This window comes from Chaetodon auriga, chromosome 14 (genome assembly GCF_051107435.1).
Source record: "Chaetodon auriga isolate fChaAug3 chromosome 14, fChaAug3.hap1, whole genome shotgun sequence".
In the NCBI taxonomy this organism is placed as follows: domain Eukaryota; kingdom Metazoa; phylum Chordata; class Actinopteri; order Chaetodontiformes; family Chaetodontidae; genus Chaetodon; species Chaetodon auriga.
The window spans coordinates 15,373,598-15,393,640 of record NC_135087.1 but is presented as its reverse complement, the minus strand read 5'-3'; the positions used below and the strand labels follow the sequence as shown (position 1 = coordinate 15,393,640).

Here is a 20,043-nt window from a genome sequence, read left to right as displayed (position 1 = left end):
TCATGAAACACAACAACTCTGCTAATCCAATTTATTTGAAAAACCTGAAATCATCAGCTGACAAATTACACAAATGACTGAACATAAATACCAGCTAGCAAGATTACACCACAATCATTCTGCTTGAAAGGAAACATAAAGTGAATATCAAAAAAAAAGGGACATTTGACAACCAATAATTACATTTCAGCTCTCAAACCTGCTGAAACTTGGACTTTGATGGAGTGAAGCCACAGGGAAAACTATCCCATAGAAGAACAGCAGCAACACTCTAAGCGAGAGGAGTCAAAAAGGACATTCAATTTTTGCTTGACTTTGTAAACAACCACTGAATCATCATCCCACGCAGCTCTGTGGCACTTACAGACACTTCCCAATTGCAATCACATGTACAATCTGCACTGGGAAGAGGGAAACTCGCTGGTGTACTGGCTCGTCTTCTGTCCTGCTTCGACCGACAGCAGCATCAAATGTTTACAATCTTTAGCAGGAGAGTGAAAGCTTTTAGTCTGCAGCATATCAGGTCGAGGGGATAATGTTGTACTACAATAGTGCAAAAGACAAGATCGAGAGGTAATTTGTAGGACATAGATATCTACATTTACACAATGTGACAAACTAATAATCAAACTTACAGTTTCAAACTTTGACTTTGTCAACTTAAACGCTAAAATGACATCACTTCTCCTGAGCAGAAGTGACCTTGTGACTCGAGAGACTGAGGAAATATCAACTCTTACACAGAGCTCTGATCACTCTTAAGCATATGGAGGATTAGATGGCTGTCAGTCATTTTATGATTGTCTTTGGCCCAAACCTCGGAGCTCAGTGCTCTTCAGACATGCAAAAGGTTTCAAGCCTCCAGCTGTAATGAATGAAAACACTTTTCAGACTGTAGGGAGGACACGGACGCTTGAAACCTCTTGTTTTATTGCCACTTGAGTTTGTGGTTGCCAGGTGACTGAACTATGGACTGGCTCCCTCCTACCGTTCGGACCACGCATTCCTGAAGGATTTTCATCTCCACTTGCACAAAATATAGAGTCCATCTACAGAGGAGGGCCTGGACAGAGCCGCTCCACTGGGAAATGTCAGCAGAATAAATACAAAAGAAACTGGCTGGTTGAGTAATAAAACGTTAATTGGTCTGGCACAAGAGTCTACCAAGTCTCCCAAAGTCATGCTGTCTCGGTTACAGTGTCTCAACAAAAGACCACTAATAAATACTTTTTACATTCTTCAATAATTCTGGCCCACAAAACATGGAAAAAATATATAAGGAAATGCACTGGGTTTACTGAGGATACAAGCACACGAAGATTTGGAAGGTGTTGCTGCACTTCTTTCTACCCAAAACAAAAAGCAATATATGAATATTTTCTCAAACATGTGATGTGTCACTTAACATAGAAATCTTATTTATTAGCAGATTTCCCTGAGATGGTTCTGCTCAGGCTGGTTTTCAAAGAAACCAAGTAATTACAACGAGCTTTTACAATCAGCAATGTTGGTCGTATCATTGGCAAATGAAGAGGTCCACCTCTTCACACACGGAATGAAGTTCAGCTCTGAGCCTGTCAGAGGAGAACAGGAAATATACTGAGTGTTTGGTACTTCCCTAAATCATCACCTGACATGCAGGCCTCCCTCTGAGCGGACTTTAAGGGCACGTAGTGCAGACTTCACTCTGCATTTCACCACTGTGTAGGTGTGTAGTGCTCATAGTGCAGTAGTGTTTATGTTTGGATGTACAGGAAACTCCAGTTCTGTGTATCACTTCCTCCTTTCTTGGTTTCATCGTGCACACAGTGGTGGCACATCTGGGTTTGCGGGGTTACAGCAGCAGCGGTGGAACCGGCGTGTCAGACCAAATATCCCTCTCTGAGATCATCTGGCGTCACGGCTGCTCTCCTGATACTCTCGCTGGGCCTCGGGCCGCCGCCACGCTTGGAGGCAGAGTGGACTGTTCTAAAGTCTCGGGAGGCGGGAGGTCTGGAGGAGCGAGCTCCAGATGAAGAGGAGACCACGGAGGCTGAGGACTTGAATGCTTCATGCTGCCCGCTGGGCTCCATGACTGTGTTAATGACTGCAGGGAGAAAAGAAAATTGATTTTTTTTCTGATTGTTTGGATTCACAATACAGAGGTAACATTAAAATCAGTAAAGATTTGTATCTGTATTGTTTATAAAAGGTCAGGCTGACTCACCCTCAAGCTGTCGCTGAACTCTCCTGAGTTCTTTCAAGATAGATGTGATTTCCTGAAATACAGATGTTCAGATTAGCTAAAACAAATCTTACTTGGCGTACAATTCACTTGAAAATTGACAAACAGAAGTCACCAACCTTGTTGTTGTTGTTGACAACTGGAATATCATTGTCAGAATTAACCTCGATTTCTTGCCAGATATCCATCCTGTCCTGGAACAGCACCCTGTGTGTGACACCACAGCCAGTCAGAAAGTGAGCTTCTTGTTCTTTAAAGGGGACAATCCACATTTCTGTGACCAAAACATGGCTGATTTTCTCTGTAACAAAGACCCTTTGGAGCTTTTTAATTGTGCCGACTAAGCAGAACTAAATCCAATCAAAGTAAACATAAAAACAGTTTTTTCTTCTTTGTTTTGTTGTTTTTTTAATTACACAAAAGCTGGAATAAACAAACTGTAGCTGCATCTCACAGTGGAAACTTTTAAACACAAACAATTCTATCTGCATCTAATCTATTCAGAAGATTACATCTCAGCCCATATTGTCGGTTCGACTATACGTCTGTGTGCTGACTCATTGTTTAATAGGATTACAGGCTCAGTGCAGTCTGGTCGTCAGACAGGATCAATAAAGTTTTTCATCAAACCCAGATTAAGCATGAGAATAAAGGCTGTTTATTCAAGTGTGTGTGATGTGTTTTCTCCACGTCTTACTTAATTTTCTCAGCAAGCTGCTCAGTGTTTTCTCTGATGGCCATGATGACCTGAGACACGGGATTCAGCATCAGATTGTCCACAATGACCTGGAGACAAAAAAATAAATGAATCAAACACCTTATAATGATCCCCCAGTGCCAGCATCGCAGAGACTTTAAAAATGAAGCGACATCAGACCTCTTCCCTGCTCCGATCTCGCCGCCTGGAGGTCTGCTCATGGTCACTTGCGCTCTGGTCAGGTTCCCTTGTAGTGGAACTTGGTGGGACTCTCTGGTAGTTTAATCCAGCCTCTGGAATATGATGAACCAGCTGCAAAACAATCACACTGGAAATTAGCGTTACGGTATCAGACAGACAGAGAGAGGGATGCAAAAGGACAAAAAAGGAGAATCGCCATCTTCGGTTTCAGTCGGCTGATCCGATAAAGATTTCATGCATCTGTGTGTTAGATTAAGCAGCAACAACATCTGACGTACCTGTTCGTGAGCGGTCACCGTGGAGACAGGTGCACTGCCCTCCCCTCCGGGGTTTTGTGGATCACCATCACCTGCCACGTCATGGATCTCTCTGGCCAAGATAGCTAGGTCTTTAGCCAGGTCCTGACTCAACCTAACAGGGAGGGAACCCTTGTTAGAAAGACGGCTGAAGTGCTTTGTTTAGGAAACTAGAAAGTATGTAGACATCAGAATATCTTGGTGCTCTGTGTGCCGTCGCAGTAATTTAACTAAATCAAGACTGAGCAGTCAAATTACCACCAATGACCAATTTGATCTGGTGTTGGCTCCTTGGTCATTAGCCTCAATTTAACCTTTGGCAATCATATTAGCATCTACACCAGAAAAAAAACTAGCTTGTAATATTCCTTACCGTGCAATCTCAGCACTGTGGTTAGACCAGCTGTGGAGGGTTTCTCCTTCGTGGCTCTCCTCCTCAGAATCTCTGCTGCGGGGTTTCGGACGCATGGCGACCACCGGCTGAGAGTGAGGCCGATTACGGGGGCTGTGGGAAGCTGAGGAAGGTTGGGAGCGTTTGTGTTTAGGAGTGCTCTGGTTTGAGTCGTACTCCTCGTCTGAGGTAGAGGTATAGTCAGAGCCTTTCTGTCGTCTCCTGGAGCCTTGGCGTCGTGAATTGGTTTGAGTTACGGAGGATGAGCAAAGAGAAGTGGGGAAAACAGGAGAGAAAGAGATAGATGCCATCAAAGAAAAAACACCACCGAGTATTTTAGATCACCAAAATCCTCCCCGGAACAAGAGACAGAAAAGTTGCTGTGGAAGACCTCATTTCTACAACTGAACTCTATCAGAGAGATGGCTCAGGTTTTTAGTTTTCATTTTTTCAAACTCATTGTCATCTGAAATGAGCACTTGACTTCCACAGTACAGCAGGTGAGTACCAGACAAACTGAAGATTGTGTTGTGTAACACTTTGTACACGGTTAGTATTGTTATTGTTATCATGGCCACAGAATTCTTATCAGTTAACGTCAGCTGTGTGAGAGCACTGTGCAGATGAACAAAAATGTTATTTTATCTAAAGTTATTGTAGCACATGGGCCCTTTTTTAATCCTGCCACGACAAAACCAAGGCAGTCAATCTTGGGAGCGTACTTTTGGTTCAAATAGAGCATGTGTGGCAGTGCAAGAACAGGAGGGCAAAAATCTGCATCCTGAGGCCAACGTTGTGGAATTGCTAACGTCTGATTAGCACAATGATGATAGAACTTCTCACACTGCAAACGGCCACATCTTCTCCTGTAATGTGACACGGCAGTGTTTGCTTAAAAGCTTTTTAAAAAATGTTAGAAAGCAGGCTGTGTCTCACATGAACAGGCAGAATACTGACTTAAATTGGACCTGTCCTACGTGTGCAGAGGTGTGGGTGGTTACTGTGCAGCAGCCTGGTGTCATCTGAATGTGATTTAATGAAAGTAAACACAGTGGAGGGCTGCGCTGATGCCACTGCACTCTGACACATCTCTAATCAGAGGCTGCAGATTTGTCAACATACAGTATGTGTCCCGCTGCCCTCAGATGTCTGGATGGATTTAATGAGGGAGATGCTTTTCATGCAGTATAAAGCAGCAGATACTGTTAAATCACTCATATCTGCTCAGAGACAAAATGCTTCCTGATTTACTGGCTTTCCTGTTTAACCACACTCAACAGTATTTTTGATTCTGATTTAAACACATCTACTGACTCGACAGTGTATTACCTTACCTCTGCTTATCTGCATCATGTCTTTATGGTTCTGAGATGTCTATTCCTAGTGCAACATTTTCTAAGGAAGATAATACAACTTGCATTGCAGCGCCTCATTTGAATGAACCTCCTTCCTGTTTGCTTATCTCCTCCCATCTGCGCACCATGTGGTCTGCGCTGGGCACCGAAATACAAAACAGAGGAGTAAGGCTCATTCAAAGGTCAGGAAAATATCAAAGTGCCAGAGTGCTGTTTGCACTGGTTGTTGCACTGTTACGAAAATACAGCCCTAATGTTAGTGTTATTGATCAGTCCAGTGAAAGTCCAGAGTCAATTCCCTTCCCAAATGACACTTTTCTAAAAGTACAGAACCCAGGTGTTATTTCCTGAAACATACAGTTTATAAACTGAGGACTGTGAAGGCATCAAACCAATTCACCACTGTGGTTGATTAACAGAGCTTGTAATGGTTCCAATCCAGGTATGAGATCATTTTTTAACAATGCAGGAGTAAACTGTTATACCGGTATGTCTGAGTGTCTGTATTATACTCACTTGCGGTGCTGCTGGCATATTTGGCACTGCCTGAACGTACACGAGTGACTGGTGCCTTGTTCAGTGCTGCTTTCTGCGGCCTTTCTACGGCCTTTGGCCCTGGAGCAGAGGCCCTTCGAACTGAGCTGCTGCCAGACTCGGTGCTGCGGTTGGAGAAGCCTGTGCTCCTGCCCGTCCACTGTTGGGTGGAGGAGGCCTCAGTGTCGCTGGGCGTGTTGAAGGAGCTTGTCCGCTTACGAGGCATCGCCAGCATATCCAGCCTGGAGAGTTTCTTGGTTTCCTGAGGTTGCTTAGGTGGAGCGCTGGCTGCCTCCTGGGACAGCCTGTCTGTCTCAGTGCCCTCGTTGTCTGAAGCTTCTCCCAGGCGAGCCCGGCGGAGCATGGACGCTCTGGTGGGTCTAGGGGCTGACAAGCTGTTGGTACGACTCAAGGCCTGGGACACTCTGGAGGTCTTGCCGTCCTCCTTCTGAAGGGGCACGGTGTATTTTTTGCGTGTTTGGTGGTTGTTTGACTCCTGATCAGAGTAAGGTAAGCTCTGAGGGTCGTCACTCAGGTCTGTGGAGCCACATTTCCCAATACTACGTCTCAGTCCAACCGGCCTTCTGATAGATTCAGTCTTATTGTGGATGTCTGCTCCCTGGGAGCGCCACTTTTCTGATGTGCTGGACATGTGAACTGAGTCCTGACTGGCTATACTGGCTGAAGACCTCTCTCTATGGAGGCCACTGACGGAAGATTTTTTAGTCAGTGTGTTTGGCCTGGTCTTACTGCTATGTTGGCTGACTGTGCTGGAGGTGTCCACATCAGACTCTGCAGAAAGAGAGTCCACTATTGGAGGCGGTGTTGTTTCTGATTGCACTGCTTGGAGTTTGGCCTCCAGAACAGCCAGGACATCCTCTGTCTGTTTTAGGTAAGAATGAGTGTCCTGACTGCAGGCTCCCTGGAATGACTCAGGGTCTGGGTGTCTCTGAACAGGCTGGCTCGAGATGTTGGGCAATCTGGCATTGCTAGGCCGCTCCTTGGTGAAGCTCTCTTGTCTGATTAATGTGGATACTGTGCCCTCTCTGGACTCTGGACTCCGTGTCCCCTGGCCCAGGACAGGAGCAGACATACTGGGCTTGACTTTTCCAGAGTCCTGGTTACTTCTCGGTTTGGTCAGGGTGGCTGTTGAGAAAGTTTTGGTTGTGTGTTTTCTTTCTGTTAGAGGAGTGCTGGGTTTTGAGTCACCATGTTCAGGTTTGGACCCAGCCCCCTCTGAGCCTATGTAGAATGATGTAGCCTTGGCTGAGAGTCTGAATTTGTCCTCATTTTTCTTCTTCTCCTCTGTGTCTGACAGTGGTCTCCTCCTTTGCTCTACGATGGAACCGTCATCTGACTTGCTAGCGTCACTCAAGCTGTCAGGCTCTACGTCGTCCTGCACTGATAACCTGTGAAGACCATCCTGCGAACTGGGGCCCACCACGCTACTCTCTTCTGCATCAAATGTTGTACGCAGGTCATAATGAACATGAATGCTGGGAGTCTGAATGTCACTCTTCTCCTCCAGTGGTACCTGGGGCAGAACGCGCCGAGCTCTTGAGCCATCGGAGTCTGCGCTGTCGTGATTTCGGAGGAGCGTGTTCTTGTGGATGATTGTGCCTCGTGCTGAAGTGAAACAGTTTTAATGCATATTAACCACAAATGCTGAAACGGAATATCATTCATATTCATCAGGGTGTCTCATTATCATTTCAAATAGACTCATGTCTCGTCAGGTGGCTTACCCCCTCCCGCCAGCTCCATCTGGGAAGGAATGTCAAAGAGGCCAGACGAAGGGCCAGATTCTATGTAGCTGTCTGCCAAGCTGGCCCAGCAAGACATCCACTTAGGAGCACCCTGTAACACTGCACCTGCTGGCTGAACCTGCATGAGAAAACATACAACTTATTCAATATTTTTAAAAAAGCAATTTTGAAGAAAGTCATTTTCATCGTATGTTTTTCTTAGTTGGAAACACCGTTAATATGACAAACAACAGAAGATACTGTACATCAAACGGTTTCATGAGTCATGTTATGAAACGCAGATTTTTTTTGTGGCATTTGGTTAGAAAGATAAACCAAAACAATTAAGAACCCCGAGTCTGTGAGGAAATGAAGCAAATCAAGAAATCAGGAGAGAGATACACCAACAAAGAAAAGAAAGCCCAAGAAGGCAGATCAAGACAGCGCAGCATCCATACTGATTGATGTGTTTCAACATTCACGATTTACTGATCCAATACTTAATTTAACTGACTTTAGAATTGGCGTTAAATGTATTGATTATTCCATCCAATCACTGATCCCAGAGCAGGAAGGTTTACCTTTACCAGACTCTGTCCCTGTTCTGGAGCTGGCCTCACCTCCCCACAGCTACTCTGCCTATGCTGCTCCCTGCTCTGAACAATAACAGGCTTAAATGCTGATGATGTTTCTGCTTCGCTCTTGTTGGTTCGCTCTGGGCTCTCGAAAACACCAAACACCTGTCAGGAACAAAGCAGTGCAAGTGGATAAGTGGGACTGCCAATGTCTGTATCTCAATCTGAGTTTCTCCCAAGAGAGAGGACACTGGTGAATTGTAAATCCAACGCATTTCCTTAAAGTCACATGTTTTGGTTATTAGCCTTATAGCATACAGTAGTTACATAAATTAAATGGAGAAAGAAGCTGACCTGGTCAATCTGGTTCCGTGCCTCTTCAAGCTCTCTATCGGGAATATCTGTTTCAATGGTGTAGGTTCCTGCATCGCTCAGACTGTCCTCCTCTTCATTTCTGGGGACAACATGGGGGCTCTTGACTTCCACGTTCTGAGACGCCAGGGGCACCAAAGGGGCCTGTAGGGGAACAGGCTGATGGATAGGAGAGGAAGTCTGTGGCTGGTATGTAGTGCTAGATGGAGGGGGACTAGTCTTGGATACTACCACTGTCTCTGTTTTAGCTGCTGAAGGAGGACTAGCTTTATTTTTTTCCCAGCTGGCAGAAGAGGACTGCTTTGCTTGTTTGAGGAATTCAGCAGTAAATTCCTGGGCAAGTTTGGATCTCCGGCCCACACTGCTAAAGGGCCTTGCAGACACAGATGATGAAGAGCGGGAGGAAAAGCCAGTGCTGATCCGGTCCTCTGTCTTCTCCCTTCGTAGTGAGCCAGCTCTTTGGGGGCCTGTGGATGCAGGGCCCTTCAGGGGGATGGTGTATCGTTGGGTTGGGGGAGTGGTGGAGGCTGGAGACGGGACTTGTCTCTCCCCAGTGGGGCTTGAGCTCTTCCTCACCTTCTCCTGCTGGACCCTGAGGCCTGAGGGCTCAGGTGGGGATGTGTTATTGGTGAAGGACTGAGAGCGCTTCTTTCTGGAGTTATCATCAAAAAATTCAATGACAAAGGCCTGGTGAGGCTCAGCCTTACCAACACTGGATAAGGACTGAAACTCTGGTGGAGAGCAGGACAAAGGATCCTCGGAGTCAGGGGAGGTGAAGCGCTGTGGTGGGGAGGCTCTCAGGGATTGTGGACACACTTCGGACCCAATCTGAGGTTCTGATTGGAGGAAATCATTTCCACTGATCACAGGATCCCCTGAGTCACTGTGAGTACCATCTTCACGGTGGTTTGCTGATAATAGAAAGACAGGTTAGCTTGAGAGTTAGCACATTATTGCCATAAAAGCCAGACTTTGTATAAGTAACTCACCCCTGGTGATCTTCAGCAGTGAAGAGTCACTGTTTGTGCTATACATGTCTTCGGTGTGTGACCTCCTCGTTAACATGCTAGCATTGCTTTGGACCAGCCAATCAGCAACTTTGCTTTCTGCTGACATCACCTCAGTGGGTGCAGTGACAGTGTCTGTGGAAGGTTGTTTGCGCTGCTGGCGGAAGGAAAACTTGGTCACGTGGTCCTTGATCTTCATTTTACCTGGTGTGCATTCATCGAATTCGATGGTGAAGGAGGCATGGCTTTGGACCACGGGAGGCGTTGGGGTGGAGGTGACACACTGGGTGGGATCTGGCATATCCTTTGTGGGAACCTCATGAACCTGTGACTCAGGTTTCTTGGCAGGTCGCGGCTGGGATTCCTTTGTTGGGATCTCGAAGTAGCTGGGCTCCCGGCGGTAGGAGAAGGTGGACTTGGTCTGACTGTCAGACAGAGAACCGTTGATTTCATATCTGGACACGTCTTTAGCAGAATCTGTTAGCAATGAAGAGTGTTGCGACACACACAGATACACAGCAAGCATTAGTGATGGTTCTACATACTGTAATCTACTAAATGATTGAATGACTACAGAAAAAAAACATTTTGGCATTGATAATAGAACTGTATATGTGTTCATCGAACTACAACTCTGATGTCACTCTCACACAATCCCTGAAACTGGGAGATACAAATCACACAAAGATTCCAGCTGTTAGACAGACAACAAATCTGCCAGTTGCTCTTTGGGGGCCAGTTGGATATGGCCAAATATCACTTTAGAAGCTCAGTGTCCAGCGGAGGGTAGCTGAGCAGGAATAATCTCTTTCAGCCTGGGCAACATGAGGCAAACAATCACCCTTCCTCCCCCATTCCAGCAGCTTTGAGGGTCATAATCCATCACGAGGCAGACAGGCACTGCCCACTGGCTTGGCATGGTATGGCCTGGCTAACAGTCAACAACTGGCGGCCAGAGACCTGCCTTGGGCTCAACACCATCCATCTCTCACTGACCCACAAAGGGCATCAGATAGCAGTGGCATAGAAAAGCATGTCATTACAAATTAGGGTCTAATTCACAGATGTGGGATAGCAGATAATAATTAGAGCTCCAAAATACATTTTGCTTACTTCAGTATAAACATCATAATTGAGTCAGTTTTCAGAAATATTAGTAAAATATAAGACACATTCTCTGACCTGGAGACTCTGGCGATTTTCCACCTCTGTTCTGTGTTTTATTGGCTGGATCTTCATCCTCCCCCCACCACGACGGTTGGCCATAGAGAGGAGTAGGCTTGGATATTGGAGAATCTGTGGCAGCTAACAGACACGCAAACACAAGCACAAACACACACCATTAGGCACATGGTTACGCTCAGGGACAGGGAGGGATGGGAGCGGAGAAGAAAGAGCCAAACAAAGAACTGAATTTTAACAGCCTCTTGTATTTACAAGGCAATACATTTCTGTTTGTCACATGATAGCACAATGTTGTGTCTGGGTTTAGCAACAATAATAATGCTGCGTGATATTGGAGCTCAGAAAGACAGAGTAACCCTGACTCTAATACCATAGCCTTTGGGTTTTTTAACAATTCCTACACATTCCCATGACACAGAGAGAGTAGTGAGGGTCGCACAAGCCACCAAACATAATCCTGTGAATCGGGACAAAGTTAATCCTAATCTTCAGTGAAAAAAAAATAGAATACAGAATATAGAATAACAAGTGCATCTGAAGCAAGGCTTCTTGTAGACAGTGACACTCATTGTTTGCACACTGACCTCTCTATATGCTCCCTATACAGGTGCAACCTGGGAAATGGGGGTTATTCTGATGATGCTGTTTCTGAACTGGTGTTTAGCCGCTGACTTGCCCATCCACACATACCAGCCAGCCTATATGGCACTAATCAGATCATCTGCATGCCGCTTGTCGGCCTGATACATGGACTAAAAAAGCTCTCTGGATTTTAATGTGGTGGCTTCACAATCCTAAGCATCAACGGCACTTCACGACTGTTGCCTTGGACACACACAATAAGACATCAACACAGTGACGGGAGAAACAGAGGGGCATGTTACTAATTCCTCTCCCCTTATCCAATCCTCTCCTTTTAGCTAAAGAAAACATGGCTGAGTGTCCCAACTAAAGTGGACTGAGCACAGTTCTGAAAATGTGGCCTCATGAAAAGTTTAAATTCCTAGACTACTACTAGATTGAGCCAAATTAAAGTATTTTCCATTATCTGTCACAGGAGTTGGGAGCATTTGTCTCAGTTAGTTAATTTTTTTGGTCAGACATTTTGACAGCATAGTATCTCACTCCATGAGCGATGTGTTAAAAAGAGATTAAGTATTAGGGCATGTCACGTAGTGCATATATAGACTGTATCAGGGAACATGAACGATTCATTTCATGCCCCTTAAGAAAAAAATAAATAGCCCCAGGTCCTGGGAGAGTAAAGTAGGCCTGACTGAGTCACACACTGTACAAGTGAAGTGTCCTGCCCTGACAGACAGCTGGAGGATTGGACACACTCCACATCCTGTGCAGCTGCAGGGGAAAACAAGCAAGAGCACACAGTAAAAAAAAAAGAAAAAAAAAAGACATACATAGCTCTCTCAGCACTCGATAAGTGACAGAACTGTTCATGATTTGTTTGATTAAAAACCCACCAAAACCAATATGAAACACCCAATCCTGAGTAAACACAATATAACTAGACAGTATCAAGGCCTCCGGTCAAACTAATTCAGCCAAAGAAAATGGATTTGCATGTAGTCAACAGAGCTATGCAGGCTCAGTCTGGTTGCGCAACTATGTGCAGCACTTTTCATTTCTCGTCATGAGGAAAATAGCTGTAGACTTATCTGCATGTGTATGTTTAAGCGTGTAACACCAGCGCAACTTTATTTCCTCTAACATACTATGAAATGCTATCCTTATCTTCTTGCGACTGTATATTCAGCAAGACAGTGGAGGCTAGTTTAGTTATCTCACTGTGTCACAACTGGTAACTGCATGGCCCCTAGAAAATATACGGCTTCAGTGAGCATGTTCAACAAAGGGTTTGCAGTGACAGATTCACCGTGGTTAGCTTATAGCCGCAGGAAATACAACTACACTCCCATCCAAGTAAGACACAGGGCTCACTAAGTGTTTTCCAAAGTGCTGCAGCTCAAAGACGTGTTTGTAAGACACTCTGAGGTCCATGAGCCTAAAGCTGGAAAAGTCCTATTTTAAGCACCAGGCATAGTTTTCTCTCTAAGCTCACAGGGGGCGATTTTGGAGCAGAGAGCACGAGACCTGCTAAATCAACAACAGCTGGAATAGGTTTTTGTCGATTTGAATGATCTTCATTCACAAAGTGCTTTCTCTTGAACTCACAACTGTTCCACTGCTGCCTGTAACATACAGCAGGATTCATTCAGTACAGCTCAGGGTCAGGAGGGCATGACAGCGACTGGAAATACAAGCAGCAACAAATCCACCACCGGCGACATAGACAGAAGTTGCCTCGCCACCAAAAAGTCTGACACCTAATTCTTGTACAACACGTGTTGAACCGTCATCGGCGTGTTTGGCAGCACCCCACCTTGTCCGCAGTCAGGCGTGGCTGACAGAGATAAGACTGCTTGTCCTCTACTCTTCACCCCTCGGCCTGCCTGGCAAGCTCTTACTCATGTATACTCATACTGCCAACTGCGGAATGTCAAGATCTACTTCTTCACTGACACCACAGGATTGTAGCCTCAGCCTCTCAGCTCACATGGGAGCCTAATCTCACACCAGGGAGGCTCTTAATAAAAGAAGCCACAACTGCTTCATCCACTGATCTACAGCCAAAGTCATACAGCACATGGAGTCAGAAAGACTTCCTCTTCCTCGTGTGTGTGTGAACACGGTATTCAAATCCTCTTCAGCTGGGACAGTTCCTCTCAGGCAACAAGAACAATTGACCTGCTGCTGTTATCATAAAACCTGCCGCCTTCCTGCTGATATGTGCTATGATGGACTATGTGTGGACACAGTTGTTTACCTGTGAGAGACTGGGCTCTTCGCTCAGCCCTGTCCTGCAGTTTGACATTGGAAGTGGAGCCTTTGCTCTTCTCTGAGCTCTGGAGCGGCTGCTTTTCCTTCACCTTGGCCTCCAGGGCTTTTATACTAAGCTGCAACTGGCTGGTGTACTTCTCGTGCTGCACAAGACAGGAGGGAAGCAGGATGTGAGAGCCCTTCAGCCAACAATCAGTACAGATAAAGCTGTCCTCCGAAAAAAAAACAGTGTAAAGATCTACATCAACCAGGGACTTCTGCAGTGTTAGCTCCTAAATACATAGATTTATTGACAAAACATAGCATGTTTCAATTGATTGAAATGAGTGCTTACACTTCAAACTGAAAATTTTCTTCTTTTTTTAGGTAATTGTACATTACAAGTCCCTAATTTTTGTGACCCTGAGTGTAGATGACTAAACCCCTGTGTTTGTATGGAATGGGCCTTTAAACTCTATGCTGCATTTAGGGTGTCTATCATTTAGCCCGGCTGCTGCCCTCACTTAGCTGGGTTGTGGTTATTACGATGAGGCTGGAAGAGTTTTACAGGTGACACAGTGCACCGAGGGCACTAAAGCAATGCATTAAAATATCCACGATAAGCAAAGACACCGTATGTGGGCAGTAAACAAGATCTCTTCCAACACTAAATCACCAGTTATCCAATTTGTCTCAAAGCACAGAGCTCATCATGAGGAGTGACAACAGTTGGCAAAGGGAACCTGACCAACTAAGGTCACACACATTACATCACATTTCACACCTCAAATTGAAAATGTCACATCGTTTAATCTAGCCCATCAATCAATTAGTTAAGACAGGAAATTAATCTGGAATATTTTAGGTGTTGTCAGTGAAATTACAAACATTTCCTGGTTATCGTGCTTGCTTTTCCATTTGTTCCTTGTAAATTTAAAGCCTTTGTCTTTTTTGACTTTGTCAGAGAAAGAAGGAAATATTTTAAAGGAAGTTAGCTTCAGTAGCTTACAATGACCATTTGCAATAATTTCTGATATTTCATGGTGACAATTGGAAAAAAATGATTAATCGATAATGAAAAAAAGAGAGGAGCATTGCCATTTATCTTTATCAACAGGGATCTATGGTGCACACTGTCAGTATTACTTACTTTAAGAGCTTCCTCTGGGACCTTGTGTTGACTCTTCTCCAGGATATACACATGAGCATGTGCAGGAGGAGTTAAGGTACACAGACAGACCTTCATTTTTGTCTATTTGTAATCACAGTTAAGTGACTGGCTTAGGGACACATCTCATGCAAGATGTTTGTTGGCACAGGGACTAGAAGGACAACATACAAACTCAGAATACAGATCTGCTACCTGAAGTCTGGCAAATGTGCAGTTAGTACTCTTCAGCCTAGTTTTCACCTCGTCTCCAAAGGAGTTCAGAAGTACCTTTTTCTGCTGCTTGCAAGAGAAACAGATAAGCAGCCGAGACCTGTTGTAATTCAAACAAGCTCATATCTTCAGAGACGCACTCCTTGAAACATGCAGAAATCACATGGCACATGCTGGCCACAAACATTCCCAAATGTCTCCGTGCTCTAAACAGCTTTTCTCTCTGTTATCTTGAGTTTCACCATTCAGGAGTTTTCTGCTCGGGGGGTCAAAGGGTGCAGGAGATTTTCTCTCCACAGTTGACCATAATCTAAAACCCCTGACTGAAAAACTAGAGGGGATTAACATTCCGATGGAGCAAAAGACCACAGTGGGGAAAAAAAAATGTTAAAAATTTGTGTCAGTGAGGGTAGCCAATCACCAACTTAAACTGTGCCAGCTGAAGAACAGAAAGTCCGTATTACATGAATCACACACAGCTGAGCCAAACATGTGACTAAGTGAGTAACATAAAAAAGGATATCATAACCAAAGCGAATGACATCAGAGAGCTTGAGGGTGATGTACGTTTGGTCTGGTATTCTCAGGTCGTTCACAAATGTCTGCAAAACAGAGAAAAATAACATCGAGTTCAGATCTTTAACGAAGCAAACGTGTTGACTCACAGGTGACAGGCTCTCTAATTCCTTGCAGCACGCACTCAAATGCTGTAAGGTGCTTTGCGATTGGCCCTTTTCCAACTGAAAGTTAATCCACAAGCACATTAAAACTCTGATGAGATTATGTTGTTATGCAATGTGCGTCTCTGCTTTTGTGGAATGCTTAATGGCCAGGTGGAGGTAAATACATGCAACACTGCTTAGTTTGTGGATCAATTAGACTTCTGGCCAAACCAACAGCTGGGTTTATCATCAAGATAATGCTGGAGGTGTGCAGAGGAGAGAATGAGGCAGCACATTTTACTCTTTACAAACTAAATGAACATAAGTGGGGGAAAAAGCGGAGCCATGTTGGATTTCAGTTACCGTTCTGCTCTGATTAGTTTGGCTGCAGTCACCAAGGCCAAGAGAAACACTCTCTGAGAACAATCAACGGTATCGCCCACTGCTCAACTCTGGATTTCTTTGGGATAATGGTGCAATGAAGTGGCAACAGAGCGGTGAAGGGGAAGGGGGGGCTACAGGGTGAGATAGAAAGAATGGGAAGGAAAAAAAAACGGGGTCCAGGCCAGCAGGAAAAGTCTCCAGTCTCCCGATGACCACTGTTCTACCAACCGTCCCCGTCTCTGGCACACACAGAGGGGTATTTTGTGCTCTGGGAGTTGTTGTGGGAGCCCAGTGGCTGGCTCCTTTATCACCCTGGGCTGAGGCAGGTAGTCTGATACGAAGGGTGGGCTCACTCACCCCATTCAAGCTGCCCAGGTCCTTCACCATGTGCTCGTCTGTGTTTTTGTCGTAGTTGATCACAGCGTGTTGTTTGTCCACACTGCGAGACTGCAACGAAAATAAAGCAAAAGTCGAGCCACAGAAAATTTTGATAATTTATTAATCGTTTAATTCATTCTTCCAGGAAAAACACCAAGCACTGTGTTTCTCAAATGCTAGATTTTACTAATTTTGTCAACTTTTCTCTGTTTTATATAATCTTAAACTGAATATTTTTTGCTTTTGTATTGTTAGTCAGACAAAATAAGACATTAGAAGCCACGGACTTAAGGATTAATAGGCCAAACAATCGATAAAGAAGAGAACTGTTATTTGGAGCCCTCAAAGTCATTATCATTCCTACCCTCTTATTCTGAATTAGGACTTGTGGATAAACACTCAACATTTGACCAGAGTCAGATAGCCCTTGCCCCCACACAATACAATGTTAAATAGCTGGTCCTCATCCACCAAACTCTGAGTGTACAGCTCAAGTTCTTGTGCACGTGGTCTACCTCTCATTCACCAAAGGAAAAATGTGCTTACTTCTAAATATGCTCTTGTCAATTAAGTGCAAACTGTACAAGTGATTCAGAATGACTCCCTAGCTCTTCCCTGCTCATTAGGCACTCTGGGCCTTCTCGTCACAACACTCACAGAGATTGAAGGTGACTGCCAAACTCATTTGCAAAATTACCCGGTCTTCCAATGGTCCATTTACAGGGCTGACATACACTCTTCCACATCACCTACTAACTGGGATAAACAACGTTCAGAGGCTCTGTGTACGTCTGTGGGGGCCTATTCACTCAGAGGACTTCCATATAACTTCTTGCAAAAATACTGTACAGCACATGCCCACTTGATTAGGTTAACTTTGCAGCAGCACTAAGAATACCACGTTCCTAATTTGATGAGCCTTAGCTTCACTGCCCCCATTTACCAAAGTGAAAATGTTAGCTCTGGCGCTAGGAAACAATAACTAAAACAGTGAACTAGACAACATGCAGTCACTATTATTGTAGGAGGCATGGAGATACAGACATTGATCAGTTGCTCTGGAAAGTCCAAACATTCAAGTTGAGGCCCTCGGCTATGATACCTGATCCGACTTCACTTCCCCTCAATCTCTGCTTTTCACGGCAAACAGGATTCTTGTGTTACAGACATTGAACTGTGCTTTGAATGGGGAAAAATGCATTGAGCCACAAACAGAAAAACAAATGATTAAAGGGTTAAAGACAGTTTGGATCAGAAAACGACTGTGTGCCAAGACAGAAAGCAGTCTTGAGCACTTAAGCAGAGCCAATAGAAAAGCCTGCATCATTTCAGGCTGGGAGAAGCCTGAGGTTTTTTTCCTTGATCAGGCAACGCCTAAATGTGGACATGAGCAACTTTTCAATCTAACAGACCTCTGTGGTTGGCACTGGCTTTTCTGAGCATTACGCAGTGACTGAGGAAAGTATAAACAACTGCTTCTGAGGCAGCATTCCTCTTTCACTGCTCTAAATACAGAGTGAGGAGAAAATGGGAGGGAGAGTATTATACCACAAAGAAACTGGAAAAACAACGCAATGAAATGCTTTAGCTGTGTTTTAAGTCATTGTTTGAAAGGCTGTCAGGGGCAACTTTGTGTGAAGACAATGTCACTAGGTGACACACACACACGAAGCCTGTAACGAGCCTCCCGCTGGTGTTTCACATATTTGTGTGATGAACTGTCGTGTCAGTATTGAAGGTAAAGAGCATTTTTGACAGAAAGATTACAGTAAAGACGAGTTAAGTCTTCACGTGAAGACCGAACTGGCACCAGGAACCAGTTCGGATTCATACGACACGTGAGCAAGCAGACACACATTCTCTGTCTGTCACACACCTGCAGCATTAGCTCGCAATCATCCCGGCCAACAAAGATCATCTCGCGTGGCAAGCGGTGGCGTGTGCCAGAGCTGCTGACCAGGAACCATGATGTCACACTCATGTTGGGGCCACGAGTCAGGATCTTCTTAGCATCCTGGGGAAAGACAACAACACCACGATGAGACAAAATGACCAGGAGGGTATTTCAGTCAAAGACACGCAAGGGTTGAATGACTGAACAACTGTCAAAATTCAATAGCAGTGTTTCTGTACAATGCTAGGTGACTGCTGTTGAATGCATGCTTAAGCGCAGAGATTAATGAAGGGAAGCTATCACCTCGCCTAAGTCAGACCTGTTTTTCCAAACAATTCTGGTCTGTCTCTGCTACTATTGATATAATGCAATTAAGTAAGGTTATCCACTCTGAACACACAGCGTTTAGCGTGTTGGTGAGTCAGACAGGTTGGGGACACACTTGCATGTGTCAACAGAGGACGACCGTTAGGGACAGACAGGTTTCCATGAAAACAGAGGATATTGAGTTATAACTCACAAATGCAGATGACCTAATCGAATAAAAGATAAAGCAGATAAAACCCCTTTCTAACAGCGTCTGTTTAACTGGGGAGACATGCTGGGAAACCTGTTGCAAAGTGACGCCTGTGAGTAACGTAAATTAAGCTAAGTTAGCTAACAAGTTGAACTTCCACTGCTCAGGTGTTTACTTCCTGTATTAACCTCGGCTACCTAAACGTGACTGCCAAAGAAACACTAGCTGGAAAATAGTCCTTACATCTTAAATTACAAGCTATCAATTGACTCGTAATGTCAGCACTAATATTGTTTTAAACTACACCGCGTTTTGTTTGAGCACGTCGGTGACAGCGAGGTTGTTTAGCTAACGTTAATGAGTCTCCGGCTACACCGAAGCAGGCTTTTTCCAACGATTTGCTCCCAATAAGGACGTAACGTTACCTTCAACGCCTTCTCCGTTTTACTCCTGAGTGAAGCCAGGGTTTCACGTCCTACAGCAAATGAAATTCGACGACCAACATGTACGACAAGAGCACCAGGTAACACTGGACAGGTAAATTTCGATCACACCCTCTCCTTCCTCTGGGAATGACAACCGGGCGAAACTCTCCTCCAACGCCTCTTGTGCCGACACGGTGACGTAGCCTGACAAGTCGCATCAAACGCTTTACTTTGAGCTGAGAGGTGGAGAGAGGTAAGAGCTCTCACTCTGTTTGTTTCCTGGAGCTGGAAAAGTCATGGTGGGGGAAAATCATAGGCACGCCCTCTAGTAGCGTGGCAAAACCTTCAATATACAGCAAGTTAAACATCAGTATTATATAGTACGAGTATGAGTTATTATGTTGCATACATTTCATATTTCAAACAGAGTCACATCTTCGTATGTTATGAATTGTGTGACAATGAAACATTGTCAATAGGGAGATGGGTTTTAAAATGTATTATGTAATATTTTGAAAAATCCTTGTACAGAAAGCTGGTTTGCATGGGCCCCAGTAAGAATTTGTGTCGTTGCTTGGGGGAAAAAAAATGCAGACGTAGTGCTCAGGCGTCCGGATTAGAGAACTTTTTGCAGACCGGACTAGATTTTAGACAGCTGGTAAATCATTATCTTTTTATAGACGATCTTCGGCTATTATCGCTGCTCGATAGGACTTCGTTGATCCTGTGTTTCAAGCTGGCTCGGTCGAGTGGGTCAATAGCAAGGAAATCATTATCTTAAAGTGGAATAAAATGATTGGTTTTCTTTGGCAAAGCGATAAAATAGTAGTTGAAACTGCCAGTGAAGAGACTAATGCTGCTGAAACAAGCGTAGAGCACATCAGTAATATCTCTCTATGAAAATATCACAGCCCAAGTTGAATTCAACTTGCAGTATCTTCCATATTTGTTTATCTAAACATCCGCTCTCAATTCTAATCAAGCA

General features: G+C 44.6%; 1 protein-coding gene across 3 annotated transcripts; it reads right to left on the bottom strand.

Annotated features, from left to right (window-relative positions):
• Positions 1-18: 18 nt before the first annotated feature.
• On the bottom strand, positions 19-19,220 carry cep170ba (centrosomal protein 170Ba). 3 transcript variants are annotated; one of them, XM_076749159.1, is made up of 19 exons: positions 19,059-19,220; positions 18,099-18,236; positions 16,202-16,291; positions 15,322-15,400; positions 14,568-14,626; positions 13,425-13,581; positions 10,580-10,702; positions 9,380-9,874; positions 8,373-9,301; positions 8,064-8,183; positions 7,444-7,582; positions 5,681-7,324; positions 3,792-4,038; positions 3,401-3,533; positions 3,102-3,233; positions 2,922-3,010; positions 2,344-2,431; positions 2,207-2,258; positions 19-2,086 (listed from the first exon to the last, which is right to left on the bottom strand). In XM_076749159.1, the coding sequence occupies exons 2-19, from the start codon at positions 18,201-18,203 to the stop codon at positions 1,863-1,865; spliced, it is 4,905 nt and encodes a 1,634-aa protein (XP_076605274.1). In that variant the 5' UTR covers positions 18,204-18,236; positions 19,059-19,220; the 3' UTR covers positions 19-1,862. The 3 variants fall into 3 exon arrangements, with proteins under 3 accessions (XP_076605274.1, XP_076605275.1, XP_076605276.1); XM_076749160.1 differs by having other exon boundaries at positions 10,580-10,693; XM_076749161.1 differs by lacking the exon at positions 8,064-8,183.
• Between the last annotated feature and the right edge of the window lie 823 nt (positions 19,221-20,043).

What these genes read in the sequence shown, in the direction of transcription:
- cep170ba (XM_076749159.1), bottom strand. Translation starts at nt 18,203, where the DNA reads ATGAGTGTGACATCATGGTTCCTGGTCAGCAGCTCTGGCACACGCCAC. An exon ending in GATGGAGCTGGCGGGAGGGG is followed by an intron (nt 7,325 to 7,443) that starts GTAAGCCACCTG and finishes GTTTCACTTCAG; the next exon opens with CACGAGGCACAATCATCCAC. An exon ending in TTGTCAACAACAACAACAAG is followed by an intron (nt 2,259 to 2,343) that starts GTTGGTGACTTC and finishes TCTGTATTTCAG; the next exon opens with GAAATCACATCTATCTTGAA.